The sequence below is a fragment of the Salmo salar genome, chromosome 05 (genome assembly GCF_965601325.2).
Source record: "Salmo salar chromosome 05, fSalSal1, whole genome shotgun sequence".
Taxonomy (NCBI): Eukaryota; Metazoa; Chordata; class Actinopteri; order Salmoniformes; family Salmonidae; genus Salmo; species Salmo salar.
The window spans coordinates 61791758-61808316 of NC_138295.1; the positions used below are offsets into that span (position 1 = coordinate 61791758).

General features: G+C 43.3%; 1 protein-coding gene across 1 annotated transcript in view; it reads left to right on the forward strand.

The window, feature by feature from the left end:
* Nucleotides 1-16044, forward strand: part of LOC106605354 (SH3 domain-binding protein 5) — a 30825-nt gene extending 14781 nt beyond the window's left edge. The window contains exons 4-9 of the mRNA XM_014200875.3: nt 9241-9405; nt 9608-9738; nt 10888-10930; nt 11203-11422; nt 13186-13476; nt 14014-16044. Coding sequence (XP_014056350.2) covers nt 9241-9405; nt 9608-9738; nt 10888-10930; nt 11203-11422; nt 13186-13476; nt 14014-14231 — 1068 coding nt within the window. The 3' untranslated portion in view covers nt 14232-16044. The remainder of the gene's footprint in view (nt 1-9240; nt 9406-9607; nt 9739-10887; nt 10931-11202; nt 11423-13185; nt 13477-14013) is intronic.
* Nucleotides 16045-16559: the final 515 nt, after the last annotated feature.

Below are 16559 nucleotides of genomic sequence, written 5' to 3' on the forward strand. Positions count from 1 at the left end.
GAGTTTTTGTCATACTGTAATCATTTCTTTTTATTACAATCCCAACATGCATTCTTGCAGTGCAAGAAGAATGTTGTCATGTCTTGCCCTGGAAAGTTACTGGCTGTGGTAGAGTAGGGAACCTTGTCCCAGACAGTCTCCTTTACCGCCACAGTAACTCAGTTCCATTTATTACAGAACAGCTAGTATATCCCTGAGGGTATGGAGATTGGTTTAAGACGGTTAGTGTCATTTTGTAATCCTGAAAAGTCAAGAGACCATCTGTGGCCTGTCTCTTTCTCTCCTGTGGAGAGAGGTTTTGGCAGGCTTATAGCACAGAGCGGATGAGGGTCATGGGTAGAGGTCGACTGATTATGATTTTCCAACGCCGATACCGATTATTGGAGGGCCAAAATAAGCCGATACCGATTAATCGGACGATTTATTTATATATGTAATAAGGACAATTTGCACAGTACTGAAAGAACACTTTTATTTTAACTTAATATAATACATAAATAACAATAAATGTAGTCTCAAATAAATAATGAAACATGTTCAATTTGGTTTAAATAACGCAAAAACACAGTGTTGGAGAAGAAAGTAAAATATGTGCCATGTAAAAAAGCTAACATTTAAGTTCCTTCCTCAGAACATGAGAACATATGAAAGCTGGTGGTTCCTTTTAACATGAGTCTTCAATATTCCCAGGTAAGAAGTTTTAGGTTGTAGTTATTATAGGACTATTTCTCTCTATACCATTTGTATTTCATATACCTTTGACTATTGGATGTTCTTATAGGCACTATAGTATTGCAAGCCTAATCTCGGGAGTTGATAGGCTTGAAGTCATAAACAGTGCTGTGCTTCAAGCATTGTGAAGAGCTGCTGGCAAACGCAGGAAAGTGCTGTTTGAATAAATGCTTACGAACCTGCTGCTGCTTACCACCGCTCAGTCAGACTGCTCTATCAAATCATAGACTTAATTATAATATAATAAAACACACAGAAATACGAGCCTTAGGTCATTGATATGGTCAAATCCGGAAACAATCATTTCGAAAACAAAACGTTTATTTTTCTAACAACTTACCTCGCAGTCTCCTTGTGGAGTGCAATGTAATCGGCCATAATCGGCGTCCAAAAATGACTCAATATATCTCTCTCTCTCTCCCCCCCTCTCTCTCTCGCTCCAGGATTAACTCTGACATATCTCACAATTTGTTTGTGTCTCACAGCAAAATGAACAGTCTCAATTGGGACACAATTAAGGCCAAGGCTAGCAAAGCGTGACTGACTGCAGAGATGCATGTTTACTATCTCACTGTAAATCATTGACCTCCAATTGAAAAGGCCCTTTTTACTCAATTTCACTCCCTTTACACCAAGATTAATTGCCCTGCTTAACTGAGGAGATAGATTAAATCAGTAAATTCTCGTGGAAAATAGCTGTGTCTGTGTTCTCTTTGAAGGCTGATACTTTTCCAGTGTTGATAGCCTGCTGAGAAATGTTTAGCTGAAACACTCTGGTCTTTGAAGTCTTGGCACGTCTTGTCGAATGTATGCTGTGAAGATTATAGGAAAGCTTTATATTTCAAAGCTTCTCTTACATGCGTGCAGCCATGGAGGCAAGCGTGAATATGTAGGAAAGAGATGTTTATCTGAACATGTGCCGGTTAACCAAATGAATACTCTGTTAGGGCTCCGAAGAGCGCAAGCTCTGAATAATTTAAAGGCTGTGTAGAGCGGGATGCGATTTTCTTATGCACAAAGAGAAAGCGTGGTCTTATTATAAAGTTCTACTTTACTTACAGTTGAGTGTCCACGCGTTGGTGCTTGTTTGATTTAAAATATGAGTAGGGCTGTAATGGGAAATTATTTGATTCATTTTCGGGTATTTGAGTTACTGTGGATATGGATTGATATGTAATAAACATGATTGTATGTGGAGGATGAGGGCTGCAGTAGATTGTATGTGGAGGATGAGGGCTGCAGTAGATTGTATGTGGAGGATGAGGGCTGCAGTAGATTGTATGGGGAGGATGAGGGCTGCAGTAGATTGTATGGGGAGGATGAGGGCTGCAGTAGATTGTATGGGGAGGATGAGGGCTGCAGTAGATTGTATGTGGAGGATGAGGGCTGCAGTAGATTGTATGGGGAGGATGAGGGCTGCAGTAGATTGTATGTGGAGGATGAGGGCTGCGGTAGATTGAATGTGGAGGATGAGGGCTGCGGTAGATTGTATGTGGAGGATGAGGGCTGCGGTAGATTGTATGTGGAGGATGAGGGCTACGGTAGATTGTATGTGGAGGATGAGGGCCGCGGTAGATTGAATGTGGAGGATGAGGGCTGCAGTAGATTGTATGTGAAGGATGAGGGCTGCAGTAGATTGTATGTGGAGGATGAGGGCTGCAGTAGATTGTATGTGGAGGATGAGGGCTGCGGTAGATTGAATGTGGAGGATGAGGGCTGCGGTAGATTGTATGTGGAGGATGAGGGCTGCAGTAGATTGTATGGGGAGGATGAGGGCTGCAGTAGATTGTATGGGGAGGATGAGGGCTGCAGTAGATTGAATGTGGAGGATGAGGGCTGCAGTAGATTGTATGGGGAGGATGAGGGCTGCAGTAGATTGTATGGGGAGGATGAGGGCTGCAGTAGATTGTATGGGGAGGATGAGGGCTGCAGTAGATTGTATGTGTGGGGAGACAGACAGAAGCATTCCCTTGGGGAAGGGAAAAAGGAGTTAACCATGAATGTTTAAGTACCATATTTAATGAAGTAGTTTGGCGCCTGTTACTCAATCATTTGCTGATGTAACTATGTACTGATGATCTTACCTTTTGACCACTATCAAATGTCTGCAATTGTTGAATGTTGTGTAAAGTTTGAGTCCAGACAGGATTCGAGGACACACTGATAATGGATCTGTGACACTGTGTGATTCTGTAGCATCCGATGTTGTGACTTCCTACAAGCCCCCTGGTGTTTACAGAACATTGGGTGCTGTGTGATTAATATAGTTAGACATTTTCTCTGCTCCTATTCTGGAGGTGTCTCCCTGATGCTACTTGTAATAAACCGGATTGATTTGATCAATGTCTGCTCTCCTTTTTGTTCACCTGGAAATTCCTGTTACAAGGACCTATGAAGTATCTGTGTGATGGAGAGAAGTAGTAGACCTTATGATCTAAAACAAATGTACACCATCACTGTGCAGCTGAAAATGAAGGGTAAAGATGGGATGAGTAAACTGAAAAGAATAGAATGATGGATAACGGTGGCAGCAGGACTGAACTGGTGATGGGGGAGAGGAGTAGGCAGAGGAGAGATGGATTAAGGAGAAGGGCTGGGTTGCCAATCATTTATAGTGGAGCAGGTGTACAGCAGTAGGCCTGCTGTGAGAAGTCTCTCTGTTGGAATTCTGTTAATCTGCAGTATACAGTAGGAACAGAACACTACTAAATACTAATACTTATATATTTATACAGTGCATTTGAAAAGTATTCAGATCCCTTGACTTTTTCCACATTTTGTTACGTTACAGCCTTATTCTAATATGTATTAAATCCCCCCCCATCCATCTATACTAGAGGTTGACCGATTATGATTTTTTTCAACGCCGATACCAATACCGATTATTGGCGGACCAAAAAAATTGCCGGTGCCGATTAATCGCCCGATTAAATTTTTATTTTTATATATATTTGTAATAATGACAATTACAACAATCCTGAATGAACACTTATTTTAACTTAATATAAATACTATCAATTTAGCCTCAAATAAATAATGAAACATTAAATAGTGTGTTGGAGAAGAAAGTAAAAGTGCAATATGTGCCATGTAAAAAAGCTAACGTTTAAGTTCTTTGCTCAGAACATGAGAACATATGAAAGCTGGTGGTTCCTTTTAACATGAGTCTTCAATATTCCCAGGTAAGACGTTTTAGGTTGTAGTTATTTTAGGAATTATAGGACTATTTCTCTCTATACAATTTGTATTTCATATACCTTTGATTATTGGATGTTCTTATAGGCACTTTAGTATTGCCAGTGTAACAGTATAGCTTCCGTCCCTCTCCTCGCTCCTACCGGGGCTCGAACCAGGAACACATCGACAACAGCCACCCTCGAAGTAGCGTTACCCATGCAGAGCAAGGGGAACAACTACTCCAAGTCTCAGAGCGAGTGACGTTTGAAACGCTATTAGCGCGCACCCCGCTAACTAGCTAGCAATTTCACATCGGTTACACCAGCCTAATCTTGGGAGTTGATAGGCTTGAAGTCATAAACAGCGCAACGCTTGAAGCACAGCGAAGGGCTGCTGGCAAAACGCACGAAAGTGCTGTTTGAATGAATGCTTACGAGCCTGCTGCTGCCTACCACCGCTCAGTCAGACTGCTCTATCAAATATCAAATCATAGACTTAATTATAATATAATAAACACACAGAAATACGAGCCTTAGGTCATTAATATGGTCGAATCCGGAAACGATCATTTCGAAAACAAAACGTTTATTCTTCCAGTGAAATACGGAACCGTTACGTATTTTATCTAACGGGTGGCATCCCTAAGTCTAAATATTCCTGTTACATTGCACAACCTTCAATGTTATGTCATAATTATGTAAAATTCTGGCAAATTAGTTCGCAACGAGCCAGGCAGCCCAAACTGTTGCATATACCCTGACTCTGCGTGCAATGAACGAAAGATAAGTGACACAATTTCACCTGGTTAATATTGCCTGCTAACCTGGATTTCTTTTAGCTAAATATGCAGGTTTAAAAATATATACTTCTGTGTATTGATTTTAAGAAAGGCATTGATGTTTATGGTTAGGTACAGTCGTGCAACGATGGTGCTTTTTTCGCAAATGCGCTTTTGTTAAATCATCCCCCGTTTGGCGAAGTTGGCTGTCTTTGTTAGGAAGAAATAGTATTCACACAGTTCGCAACAAGCCAGGCGGCCCAAACTGCTGCATATACCCTGACTCTGTTGCAGAGGTGACACATTTTCCCTAGTTAAAAGAAATTCATGTTAGCAGGCAATATTAACTAAATATGCAGGTTTAAAAATATATACTTGTGTATTGATTTTAAGAAAGACATTGATGTTTATGGTTTGGTACACGTTAGAGCAACGACAGTCCTTTTTTGCGAATGCGCACCGCATCGATTATATGCAACGCAGGACAGGCTAGATAAACTAGTAATATCATCAACCATGTGTAGTTAACTAGTGATTATGATTGATTGATTGATTTGTTTTTTATAAGATAAGTTTAATGCTAGCTAGCAACTTACCTTGGCTTCTTACTGCATTCGCGTAACAGGCAGGCTCCTCGTGGAGTGCAATGTAAAGCAGGTGGTTAGAGCGTTGGACTAGTTAACCGTAAGGTTGCAAGATTGAATCCCTGAGCTGACAAGGTAAAAATCTGTCGTTCTGCCCCTGAACAAGGCAGTTAACCCACCGTTCCTAGGCCGTCATTGAAAATAAGAATGTGTTCTTAACTGACTTGCCTAGTTAAAAAATATTATAAAAAAAAATTAAAAATACAAATCGGTGGCCAAAAATACCGATTACAGATTATGAAAACTTGAAATCGGCCCTAATTAATCGGCCATTCCGATTAATCGGTCGACCTCTAATCTATACACAATACCCCATAATGACAAAGCAAAAACAGATTTTTTGAACATTTTGCAAATGTATTAAAAATAAGAAATTGACATCACATTTACCTAAGTATTCAGACCTTTTACTCAGCACTTTGTTGAAGCACCGTTGGGGATGTATTTGGGGAGTTTCTCCCATTCTTCTCTGCAGGACCTCTCAAGCTTTGTCAGCTTGGATGGGGAGCGTTGCTGCACAGCTCTTTTCAGGTCTCTCCAGAGATATTCGATCAGGTACATTCAGAGACTTGTTCCGAAACCACTCCTGTGTTGTCTTGGCTGTGTGCTTAGGGTCGTTATCCTGTTGGAAGGTGAACCTTCGCCCCAGTCTGAGGTCCTGAGCAGGTTTTCATCAAGGATCTCTCTGTACTTTGCTCCATTCATCTTTCCCTCAATCCTGACTGGTCTCCCAGTCCCTGCCGCTGAATAACATCCCCAAAGCATGATGCTGCCACCACCATGCTTCACCGTAGGGATGGTGCCAGGTTTCCTTCAGATGTGACGCTTGGCATTCAGTCCAAAGAGTTGGTTTCATCAGACCAGAGAATCTTGTTTCTCATGGTCTGAGAGTCTTTAGGTGCCTTTTAGCAAACTCCAAGCGGGCTGTCATTTGCCTTTTACTGAGGAGTGGCTTCTGTCTGGACACTCTACCATAAAGGCCTTGGTGGAGTGCTGCTGAGATGGTTGTCCTTCTGGAAGGTTCTCCAATCTCCACAGAGGAACTCTAGAGCTCTGTCAAAGTGACCATCGGGTTCTTGGTCACCTCTCTGACTAGGGCCCTTCTCTCCCAATTGCTCAGTTTGGCCGGGCAGCCAGCTATACGGACAATTCGTTCGACCTCATGGCTTGGTTTTTGCTCTGACATGCACTGTCAACTGTGGGACCTTATATAGACAGGTGTGTGCCTTTCCAAATCATGTCCAATCAATTTAATTTACCACAGGTGGACTCCAATCAAGTTGTAGTACCATCTTAAGGATGATCAATGGAAACAAGATGGACCTGAGCTCAATTTCGAGTCTCATAGCAAAGGGACTGAATACTTAGGCAAATAAGGTATTTCTGTTTTTATTTTTAATACATTTTGAAACATCTCTAAAAAAAAGTGTTTTGCTTTAACATGGAGTATTGTGTGTAGATTGATGAGGGAAAACATGTATTTAATCCATTTTAGAATAAGGCAGTAAGTAACGTAACATTTTTGGGAAAAAGGGAAGGGGTCTGAATACTTTACGAATGCACTGTTAGTGTGCCGCTAAATAGCCTCTGTATCTGCCAGTCTGCAGACTAGTCCTGTTGCCTTCCTTATGAATAGCCTGCTATCTAGGAGTGATTCCTGCTGTGGTAAATTAAAGACAGCGATAGATGCACAAAGAACATCGTGCTGTACAGTATTATGCTTCAATGCAGTATTATTTCTATGAGCTGAGTCAGCCATTAGACTTTATCATCTGGTGAACAATCCTTTCTCCTGAGATGATTCCTTCTGCATTAGATTAAGGGGACAACACTGGATGCACATAGTGTGTTCCTGGGAGTGGGACATGTTTTCTTAGCATGTAGTCTGCTTGTTGGGGTTAGTGGGAAAACGATGATGCAGAGTGATTTTAAAGTAGATCACTGAATGTGCTTACGGAGCGAGGGAGAAAGAGGGAGAGAGTTGTCCGAATGAGAGCATGCGTAGGTTGTAAGTCTTGTGAACAACATGCCAAACCATTTTGTGACAGAGAGGCCCCGGTTTAATTCCTAGGCATTCAAACTCATGACTCGTCCATACAGTGAAGTGATAGACATGGGTTAGCATGTGGTTGGACCCAACTCTCTATGTGCACGCCATGCCCATCCATGTCATGACAAGGTCTGTGAATGGGTTGTGTGATCACCACAAGGCAGAGGTTGTTTAGTTCGTGCTGAGTTGGCATTTGGAAGGCTAATCAAATTACCATAGAAGGTAATGGGATGTTGTCTAAAAAATGGAATATCTTGGCTTGCAGATCCTTGTGCAGTAGGGTCTTGAGGTATACCACATACTGCTCCATAGGTCACGATCACTTCATTAAAGTTTGTTTTCTTTGTGTTGACTCAATGTGTTCCTCACTTAAATTAGGTCAGAGGAATCCCTAGTCACATGAGATCCTGTTGGTCATTTTTCTCTGCTGTGACTTAATCATAAGTTGCTTGCAGCCAAGGAGACATGTCAGTGTATATCTACCTTCACTTCCTCCCAAACTAGTCAGACTACTTTAACTGAACAATAGTTCAGTTGGGATTTCGTTTTTGGCAGATCAGTAATGTTTTATCCTCCTTACTGTAAAACGTTGGAATGATATTTAACCTCTACAGGAAATGCACACACACTCGTGCCCACACAGATACAGTAAATCACCTTCCCTAGACACGCTATTGGTGGGTTTGGGGCAAAGTCTTGAGTTGACGCTTTACTAGTACCCACAGAGCAGAGAGGGGCTTAGGGTATTAGCGCTAGCTACAGGGGGTTTCTGTCAATTGCTATGACTGACAGATTAGAGAGGAAAAGTGGATAAATGAGAAAAGGATTAGCTTTGCAGCTATGGCAACACAAACAAGAAGTCTAAGCTTCCGCTTTGTACTGTACCTTACCGTAACTGAGGCTGGATGAGGGAACTGTTTTGGAGTTTATCCGTTATTAAGTGACCCGGTTGGGCTAAAATATGCACCAAGAGTAAAGGGGTAATACTTGTATGTTCTCTCTGGCAGCAGTCTACGATGTTTTGGTTGACCTCATAACAGAACATTCAGAGTGGGTAGGGAGGGATGTTTTAAAACAAATCTGGATGTTACTGATAGAACTAATAGATACCAATAGGAAAACAAGATGTGGAGCCTTGTTACACACCCACCCACCCACACACAGACAGACCACACACACAGACACAACCATACGTCATGACCTTTCTGTGTTTTCGCCGAAATTAGTCCTTTTGATGTTAGGAACATCTTATCTACAAGACAGTTTGGCGTGTTTCCATAGTCAGTCACAAGGACCTTTGGTGGCCTTGTTTGTTATTATGCCTAGTTGCTATTTTCCATGCTGATTTGGTTTATTCCTGTTAATGTTTGAGTTGAAGGTTTTGTGTGTCTCTTGTTTTTAAAAACAGCATTTTATGAGGAGAAGTGCTTACATTGTAGTTATATAGAGGCACTGGATATTGTCATTTCTTGACTGAAGAGCCCATCGTTAATTTCCTGCGAGAGGAAAGAGTTCTCTTGAGGTGTACAGATCAAGGATTTGGCCTAGTATGGGCATTGGCCAGCTGCCAGGAGGGGCAGGTGTTCAACCCCTATGGCCAGACATGGCCCGCATAATATTTTATGGTGACAGAGAACTTGGCTGGCGGCAGAGTGTCATGGCCTCTTCAGGTGCCCGTCTGGCGGGCTGTCATGCTACCCGTTGCCCAGGCCCAGCTAGAGACCCAGTCATGAAGTATGTCTGGTAGGGTCTCATCCCATCTGTTGTGCAGATGATTCTGCAGGAGACCCAGTGAAGGTCTGGTTCTGTGGCTGATCTCAGTGCATATCTGACATGTTGTCGCTCTACCCATTGCCCAGGCTCAGCTGGAGGCCCAGAGAGCCACCCAGGACTTCCAGAGGGCCACGGAGGTGCTGCGTGCGGCCAAGGAGACCATCGCCCTGGCAGAGCAGAGGCTCCTGGAGGAGGACACCAGGCAGTTTGACTCAGCCTGGCAGGAGATGCTCAACCACGCCACCCAGAGGGTGAGTACCGTAGTGCATGGAGGGGGAGGAGGGAATGGGGTGCTGCGAATTGCATTAGTGCAACATGACTGTCTATCAGACCTACATTTGACACCTGAATGTTACTATTCAAAGGTTAAAGGCATAATGTGGAGGGAAATTGATGCTTCGCAAGTTAGGAAGTCACGTTGTCACATTTCTGTGTTCTGATTTGCTGTTGCAGGTGATGGAAGCGGAGCATACAAAGACGCGGAGTGAGCTGGTGCACAAGGAGACAGCAGCCAAGTACACGGCAGCCATGGGCCGCATGAAACAGCTGGAGAAGAAACTCAAACGCACCATCAACAAGTCCAAGTGAGTCCCATATGACTGTGTTGCGACCACAACCCAACCGCACTGTAGTTAATGGATGGTTTACCAGATGATCTGCGACTCACACATTCACACATCCATGTTTATTTCATGGATGGTTTACCAGATGATCTGCGACGCACACATTCACACACCCATGTTTATTTCATGGATGGTTTACCAGATGATCTGCGACGCACACATTCACACATCCATGTTTATTTCATGGATGGTTTACCAGATGATCTGCGACTCACACATTCACACATCCATGTTTATTTCATGGATGGTTTACCAGATGATCTGCGACGCACACATTCACACATCCATGTTTATTTGACAGTGACCTTTTCCAAGACATTGATCTTTGATGACGTAGATTTTTCAGTAGCTTGAAAAAGGTCAATGAACAAAACAAATGAATATAAATGTGCAAAAGGTAAATGTGCGTGCACCAGTGGAGGCTGCTGAGGGGAGGACGACTCATAATAATGTCTGGAAAGAAACTAATGGAATGGCACCATGTTTTTAATGTATTTTTATACCATTCCACTAATTCTGCTCCAGACATTAACACGAGCATGTCCTCCCCAATTAAGGTGCCACCAACCTCCTGTGGGTTGCAGGAGTCATTTTTGACCTTTGATGATGAAGTAGTGGCTGTTTTTATTCCGACCATCACAAAGAGAGACATTGTGGTGGTGTGCTGGTTAGTATATGCTGTCAGGTTTTTACAAAACTCTATAGACTGGAGGCCTGTTTTGGGGAGGGAGTGTAAGGTGTAGAGTAGGGGGGCTCCCCGCTGTGACTGAGATACTGAGGCTGTTGTGAATCCATACAGCCTTAAAAAGCTCCCTTGTCTCCTTTCGTGATATGTGTAATCAGTATGGTTGAAACCTAGCCGGTCCTCTTACCTATTAAGTGTCATGCAGATGAGATGAGAAAAGAGTTTGTTTTAGAGTGTTGGGGCTGAGCCTGTCTTGCTCTGTGTTGCCTCGGCTCTCTGTCTAATCCTTTCTCCACAGTTAGCTCATCTGTGATAGCTCTATATCGCACCCCGTTGCCTTGGTGATATGCACAGAGCTATTCCGAGTTGTTGTCATCGCCTCTAATCTTTCTCCTTCCCTCTTTTTCCCCTCCTCCCTCCCGCAGACCTTACTTTGAGTTGAAGGCAAAGTACTACCTACAGCTTGAGGTATGTGTGCACTACACTACACTGTAAAGGTCTTTTAGATTTAAGGAGTCTTACTGTCTTGTTATTGTGGACTCTGCTCTGTGGTTAGATCTTTACTAATGTGACCTAGGTCAATAAACTTTGACCTTGAACATATTGCCATGTCATCTCAGGTCTAAACCATTTATGGCAATGATGGTTTCTTCTTCTGCCTTTGCGGCGTGCGTGCGGGTGTACTTAACTGTGTATACCAAGCTAATGCTAACAATGACTCCCTTTCTGTTCGTCTGTAGCACCTAAAGAAGAACGTGGATGAGTTGCAGGCCAAGCTGAGCCAGGCCAAAGAAGGGTACAAGACGGCTCTGAGAAACCTGGAGGTGATCTCAGACGAGATCCACGAACGCCGACGCAACTCGGCCATGGGCCCCCGGGGGCGGGGCGTGGGCGCCGATGGCGACAGTGCCTCCGTGGATGACATCTCCAGCTTCAAGATGGAGTCGGATGGCATCTCCAGTGAGTACACTTACAGTGGCATGATGTTCTGGTCATTTCATTTCTGCGCTTGAAAACTGCAGAAACTGTTCTTGGATCAGCTGTCCTACATAGTGAGGCTAAACAGCCAGCCTTGCCTACTTTTCACTAGTAGTTGGGTACAGCACATAAACACCCTGTTGACTCCTTCTGACTTGTTCTTCAAAACCTTTGTAGGAATTCCTAGAAAACGTCATTATTGACATTGTGCAGGGAGGTCTTGATGTTTTCGAAGAAAAGTCATTAAGATTGTGTCCGGCTCCTGAGAGGGTTGCCTGTTTTCTTGGAATGTTTTCCTAGAGTTGGAACATTAAAAGTGCACAGAATGTTTGGAGTTGACTTTATTGCCCTGCGGTGGTGTCTAAATACTGTACAATACATGCTAAATGTGCTCTTTGAAAGAAGTCTGTTCATTCAATTTTCTTTCAAAGGAAATTCCTGTTTCATTTAAAATGCCTGTATTGACTTTGCAGAAGATCCCATGATCATTGGAAAGGTCATTGGAATCACAATGCTTCATTTGAAGGAGATACTTAACTCTTTTTTTATGCTGAAGGAATGGTTTTGGTCTTTCCTTCATGGCATCATTCATGGCACCCAAATTCTATGCATGCCTTAATAACAACTAGCCTAGAGACAGTTTTACTGTTTAAGCTCCTATGGTTAAGGTTAGGACTTGAGTAATGACAGCTGATCCCGAATCAGTTAAGTGCTGAAGATACACACTGTGATGAGATTGAGGCTCAACTGTAGTCAGATGAAAAGAGTGGATGTTCAGAGCAGTGCGTGTTACTCACTGATCCACTTCCCATTGTCCTGCGGGATGATGTTTCCATGGCAACCTCAGAGCCCTACTGCTGGCTGACCCACTCCGCCGCCATTGGCTAAGGTTATTGCTGTTGCGCGTTAACCCACATAAACAGCAATATGCAACAGTTGGTGATTTGTCTTTTAGTAGATATAAAGTGTGTCTGTTTCAAACTGTCCAATGGCAGTAAACAAAAGAATCAGCGATTGCCCATAGTTCAAGGTCATTAAAACATTCCTTCATTCGCCATCCATGTTGGAATTTGAGGACTTTGACCCCAACACAGAAAATGGATCTCATATTAGTCTTAAAGTACTGTGTCTTTACACTCTCTCTCTTTCACTGTAAAGTACTGTGTCTTTACACTCTCTCTCTTTCACTGTAAAGTACTGTGTCTTTACACTCTCTCTCTTTCACTGTAAAGTACTGTGTCTTTACACTCTCTCTCTTTCACTGTAAAGTACTGTGTCTTTACACTCTCTCTCTTTCACTGTAAAGTACTGTCTTTACACTCTCTCTCTTTCACTGTAAAGTACTGTCTTTACACTCTCTCTTTCACTGTAAAGTACTGTCTTTCACACTCTCTCTTTCACTGTAAAGTACTGTCTTTACACACTCTCTCTTTCACTGTAAAGTACTGGTCTTTACACACTCTCTCTTTCACTGTAAAGTACTGTCTTTACACTCTCTCCTTCACTGTAAAGTATGTGTCTGCAGTATTTCAAGCAGTCTCTCTCCCCCTTCTACCCACCGTCTGTCTCCCTCGTTTGCTTTTTCTTCCTACTCCCTTTCTCGGTCTCTCTCTCTCTCTCTCTCTCTCTTTGTGTATTTTTTTATTTTGTGGATGCCACATTGATGCTCTGCATGTACACTCCTCAGTTGTACAGTAAAGGCTTGTTACATTTCAACCACTCTTCCCCTCTCTCGGTCACTGCAGTGACGTCCGAGTCGTTTGAGGATGAGACCTGCAGCAGCAGTGCCATGTCAGAGGAGGACTCAGAGACCCGCTCCACCTGCAGCCCCCAGGACCTGCCCTCGCCCTGCCCCTCTGCCAGCTCCTCTTCCCCTGCTCCCTCCTCCTCCTCTTCCCCTGCTCCCTCCTCACGCCCCTGCAGTCTGGACCTTCCCAGCCCAGTCTCGCTGTCTGACTTTGGCCTCATCTCGCCTGTCCTGGGACCACGCAGCGAGTGTAGCGGGGCGTCATCACCTGAGTGTGACCTGGAGAGAGGTGTGTGTGTGTGTGTGTGTGTGGCCAAAAAAGTAAAAAAGGAGAGCTAGGTTTAGAGAGTGTGTTTGCATACTGTGAGGTAGTGTTTAAATATGCAAACAAGTGAAAAAGAAGAGAGATTGATGGTGTGTGTGTTTATTTTCAGTAAGACATATCGTCTTCTGCTTCCTGTCTGACTTGTACCTGAGCCAGATGAGAGACCTATTAGTCATAGTGACAGCTAGCCTAGTGTTTAGACCAGAGCAGGTGCAGAGGCATAGGTTAGCAGACCTGCTGGGGGATATATCCTAATCTCCACTGGGTCCCTAAGAGCCTGCAGAAAGTTTTGGACCAGTGAGAAAGGGTAACAGTGAGAACTTTTAGAAAAAGACTTGGGTATGACAGTCTACGGGTGTGTGTGCAGGGCTTCCTACACACAAAGGATATTCATGACTGGTTACGTGAGGTTTTTTGGGGGGGGGGGGGGGGAACACTCCCAATATACTTTATCTATCTCAATCACCAGGCTCACACAGCATACCTCTCTGTGTGTTTCAGGTGACCGAGCAGAGGGAGCAGAGGGTGAGCTGGACAATACTGTAAACAACAACAGCACCACCGTCCCAAACACCAACAAGACCACGGGCCTGGAGGTCCGCCTCAGCTTCCTGTCTCTTCGACGCTCGCGCAACGACAGCACCAATAACACCAAGCGCGAACGTCAAAGCCGTTCCCAGACCCCCACCCAAACTGTGGTCCTGATCAACGGGCTGTGAAGTAGAAAGCTAATCCACAAGCTAACCCCATCACTGGCTTTGTGTGCCAACATGCTCTATTGCCAGTAACCAAACACACATTCCATTCTACCCCATGAACTAATACTGGCTAAGTGAACAGAAAGTGGCTCAGTATGAGATACTATGAACTAAATGGTCAGTGTATATACAGTTCCTATGGATCATGATGATGAAGAGACTTAAGACCCAACCCAGGGTTGGTGATGTCATGAAACCACCACTTCCTATAGAAAGGACCTTTCACCTTTTGACCTCACACCCATAGGTTCCTCAGTCAGATTGGCTTCCCATAATTCCCTACTGTACTCCACACACATTAAGGACAGTGCTGGCTAACGTCCTAAGGGTGGGGGCCCATGGTATGAGGGGAAATGGGACAAACAGTATTGTTTTTTTACTGTGATATACTCCCTGAGAGGGAGCTGCACTTCAAGACAAGACGTGATTCTGTTGTTTGTAAATGAAAGAATGCACTCCTAGCTTCGACTATTAGAAATGGGTGTTATTTATAAAACTTGATGTCACAGTGAATGTGCCACTTGTTTTACCAATACAGAAAATAGTAAAATACACATAAATTGACAGAAATCTGTGTTAAACTTTTGTAAACGAAGAGCACGCATGAGGCCACGATTTAAAGTCAGGATTTCTAAAAAGGAACAAGTACATTTACGGAGTTCAAGTTTTGTGAATAACCCTCATGACTTGTAATATTACTCTGTTATATCCTCTCACAGATAGTTGATTTTTGAATACTCTCACTATTATGTAATGTAATGTGCACGGCGTATAGAGCCTATGGCAACTGAGAACAAACACACACTACCAGCCCCTGGCTGGCATCTCTTCGGACCGCCCGTGCATTTGTCCAATAGGGGTCTTCAGAATTGGACTTAAAAGAACTGTATTCTATTGCACAACTCATTTCCCAGTGATCCAACTGTGAATCCATCTCGCCGACAGTAGCATAAAGCTGGACTTGGAATCTAGATTCCAAGAGTAGAATAATTGTGTGGGGTGAGGCTACAGTAGATATACCCTCCAGCCTAGCCCTCCTTCCATCCATCTCCCTGTCATGGCATCCCCAATGGCCCCGTACTGAGGGACAATGTCCACCCACGGACGGTAACACCAAGAACTTAGCAATAGCGCAAGGACAGAACAATATCTGCCCATGGACACTTTCACATAGAGTTCCCTGTAACGGAATGAAAATTGCCAGCCAGGTAATTCTCAGAATCTGAGGATGGTTTTGTCTTGGACCAATAGAGAAAGTGAAACTGATGGTGAAGAATGATGAGGTCTTTTGTGGAAACTGACAGAATAATTGATAGTGTTGTGATTTCTGGTGGACAGTATCAGCTACTGTAAGTTGTAGATCCATATTGGCTAAAGTGGCACACAGTAGACTGTCAGATGTTTGAGGTCTAGTCGTCTGTCTCAAATAGTGTTACATTGGCTTCCTCTCCTGGTCTCCTTATGCTCCATGGCCACATGGGAAAGATATTTGGTCACTGAGTTATGAGAAAAGCAAGCTATTGCACAAGACTATGCAGTCTATTTGTTATTGTGATTGCTCCAGTCCATGTATGTACTGTACCTGTACAAATGTAATGTTGTATCGATGTTTATCTGTCACCCTTCGCTGTGGAATATAAGGATATAACCATGACAGTCCGTCTCATAGCCGTCTTCCTCCAGTGGGTCTTGTTATGTTAGAGTCATTTTCCATTGTGTCTCCACAGTTTGTGCCTGTTTTCTGAAAAGAATCCATTAAAGTCATGTTCAGTAAGCCTTTGGTCATTTCTTAAGATCTAACTGCAATGTAGATCAACTAACGTTTTGTCTTTTCCCCCTCACTAGCCTGAAATTAATCGGTCAACCAAACTCAAGATCTTATTTGGTAAGTGACCCATTGACCCAAATTCCAGGCAGAGATTTAAAAGTTATTCTATAATAACAAGTCAAATAATTGTAGATGTCTGTCAGAACCCTATACGGTAATTGACTAGCCTGTAGCCATTCTGACTAACTGGGCTATACTGATATGTTCTTGGTCTAATCGCTGCAGATAGCCTAAGCCAAGTGAAGATCTTTGGTGTCAAGGCAGCACAGAACTAGATTATAGGATCTTGTTCACAATAACAAAAGTTGAACTGGTTTTCATATTTCTCGTCATATTTGCTTTCCTGTCGTTTGTCAGACACTTGACTTAGCAGTATTTGTCAAATCTGCCTCTGGGGTTAAATTCCTGCCTTTCACCTAAACAATTGTTTTGTTCTCTCCCTCTCTTTACTGCACGTCTGT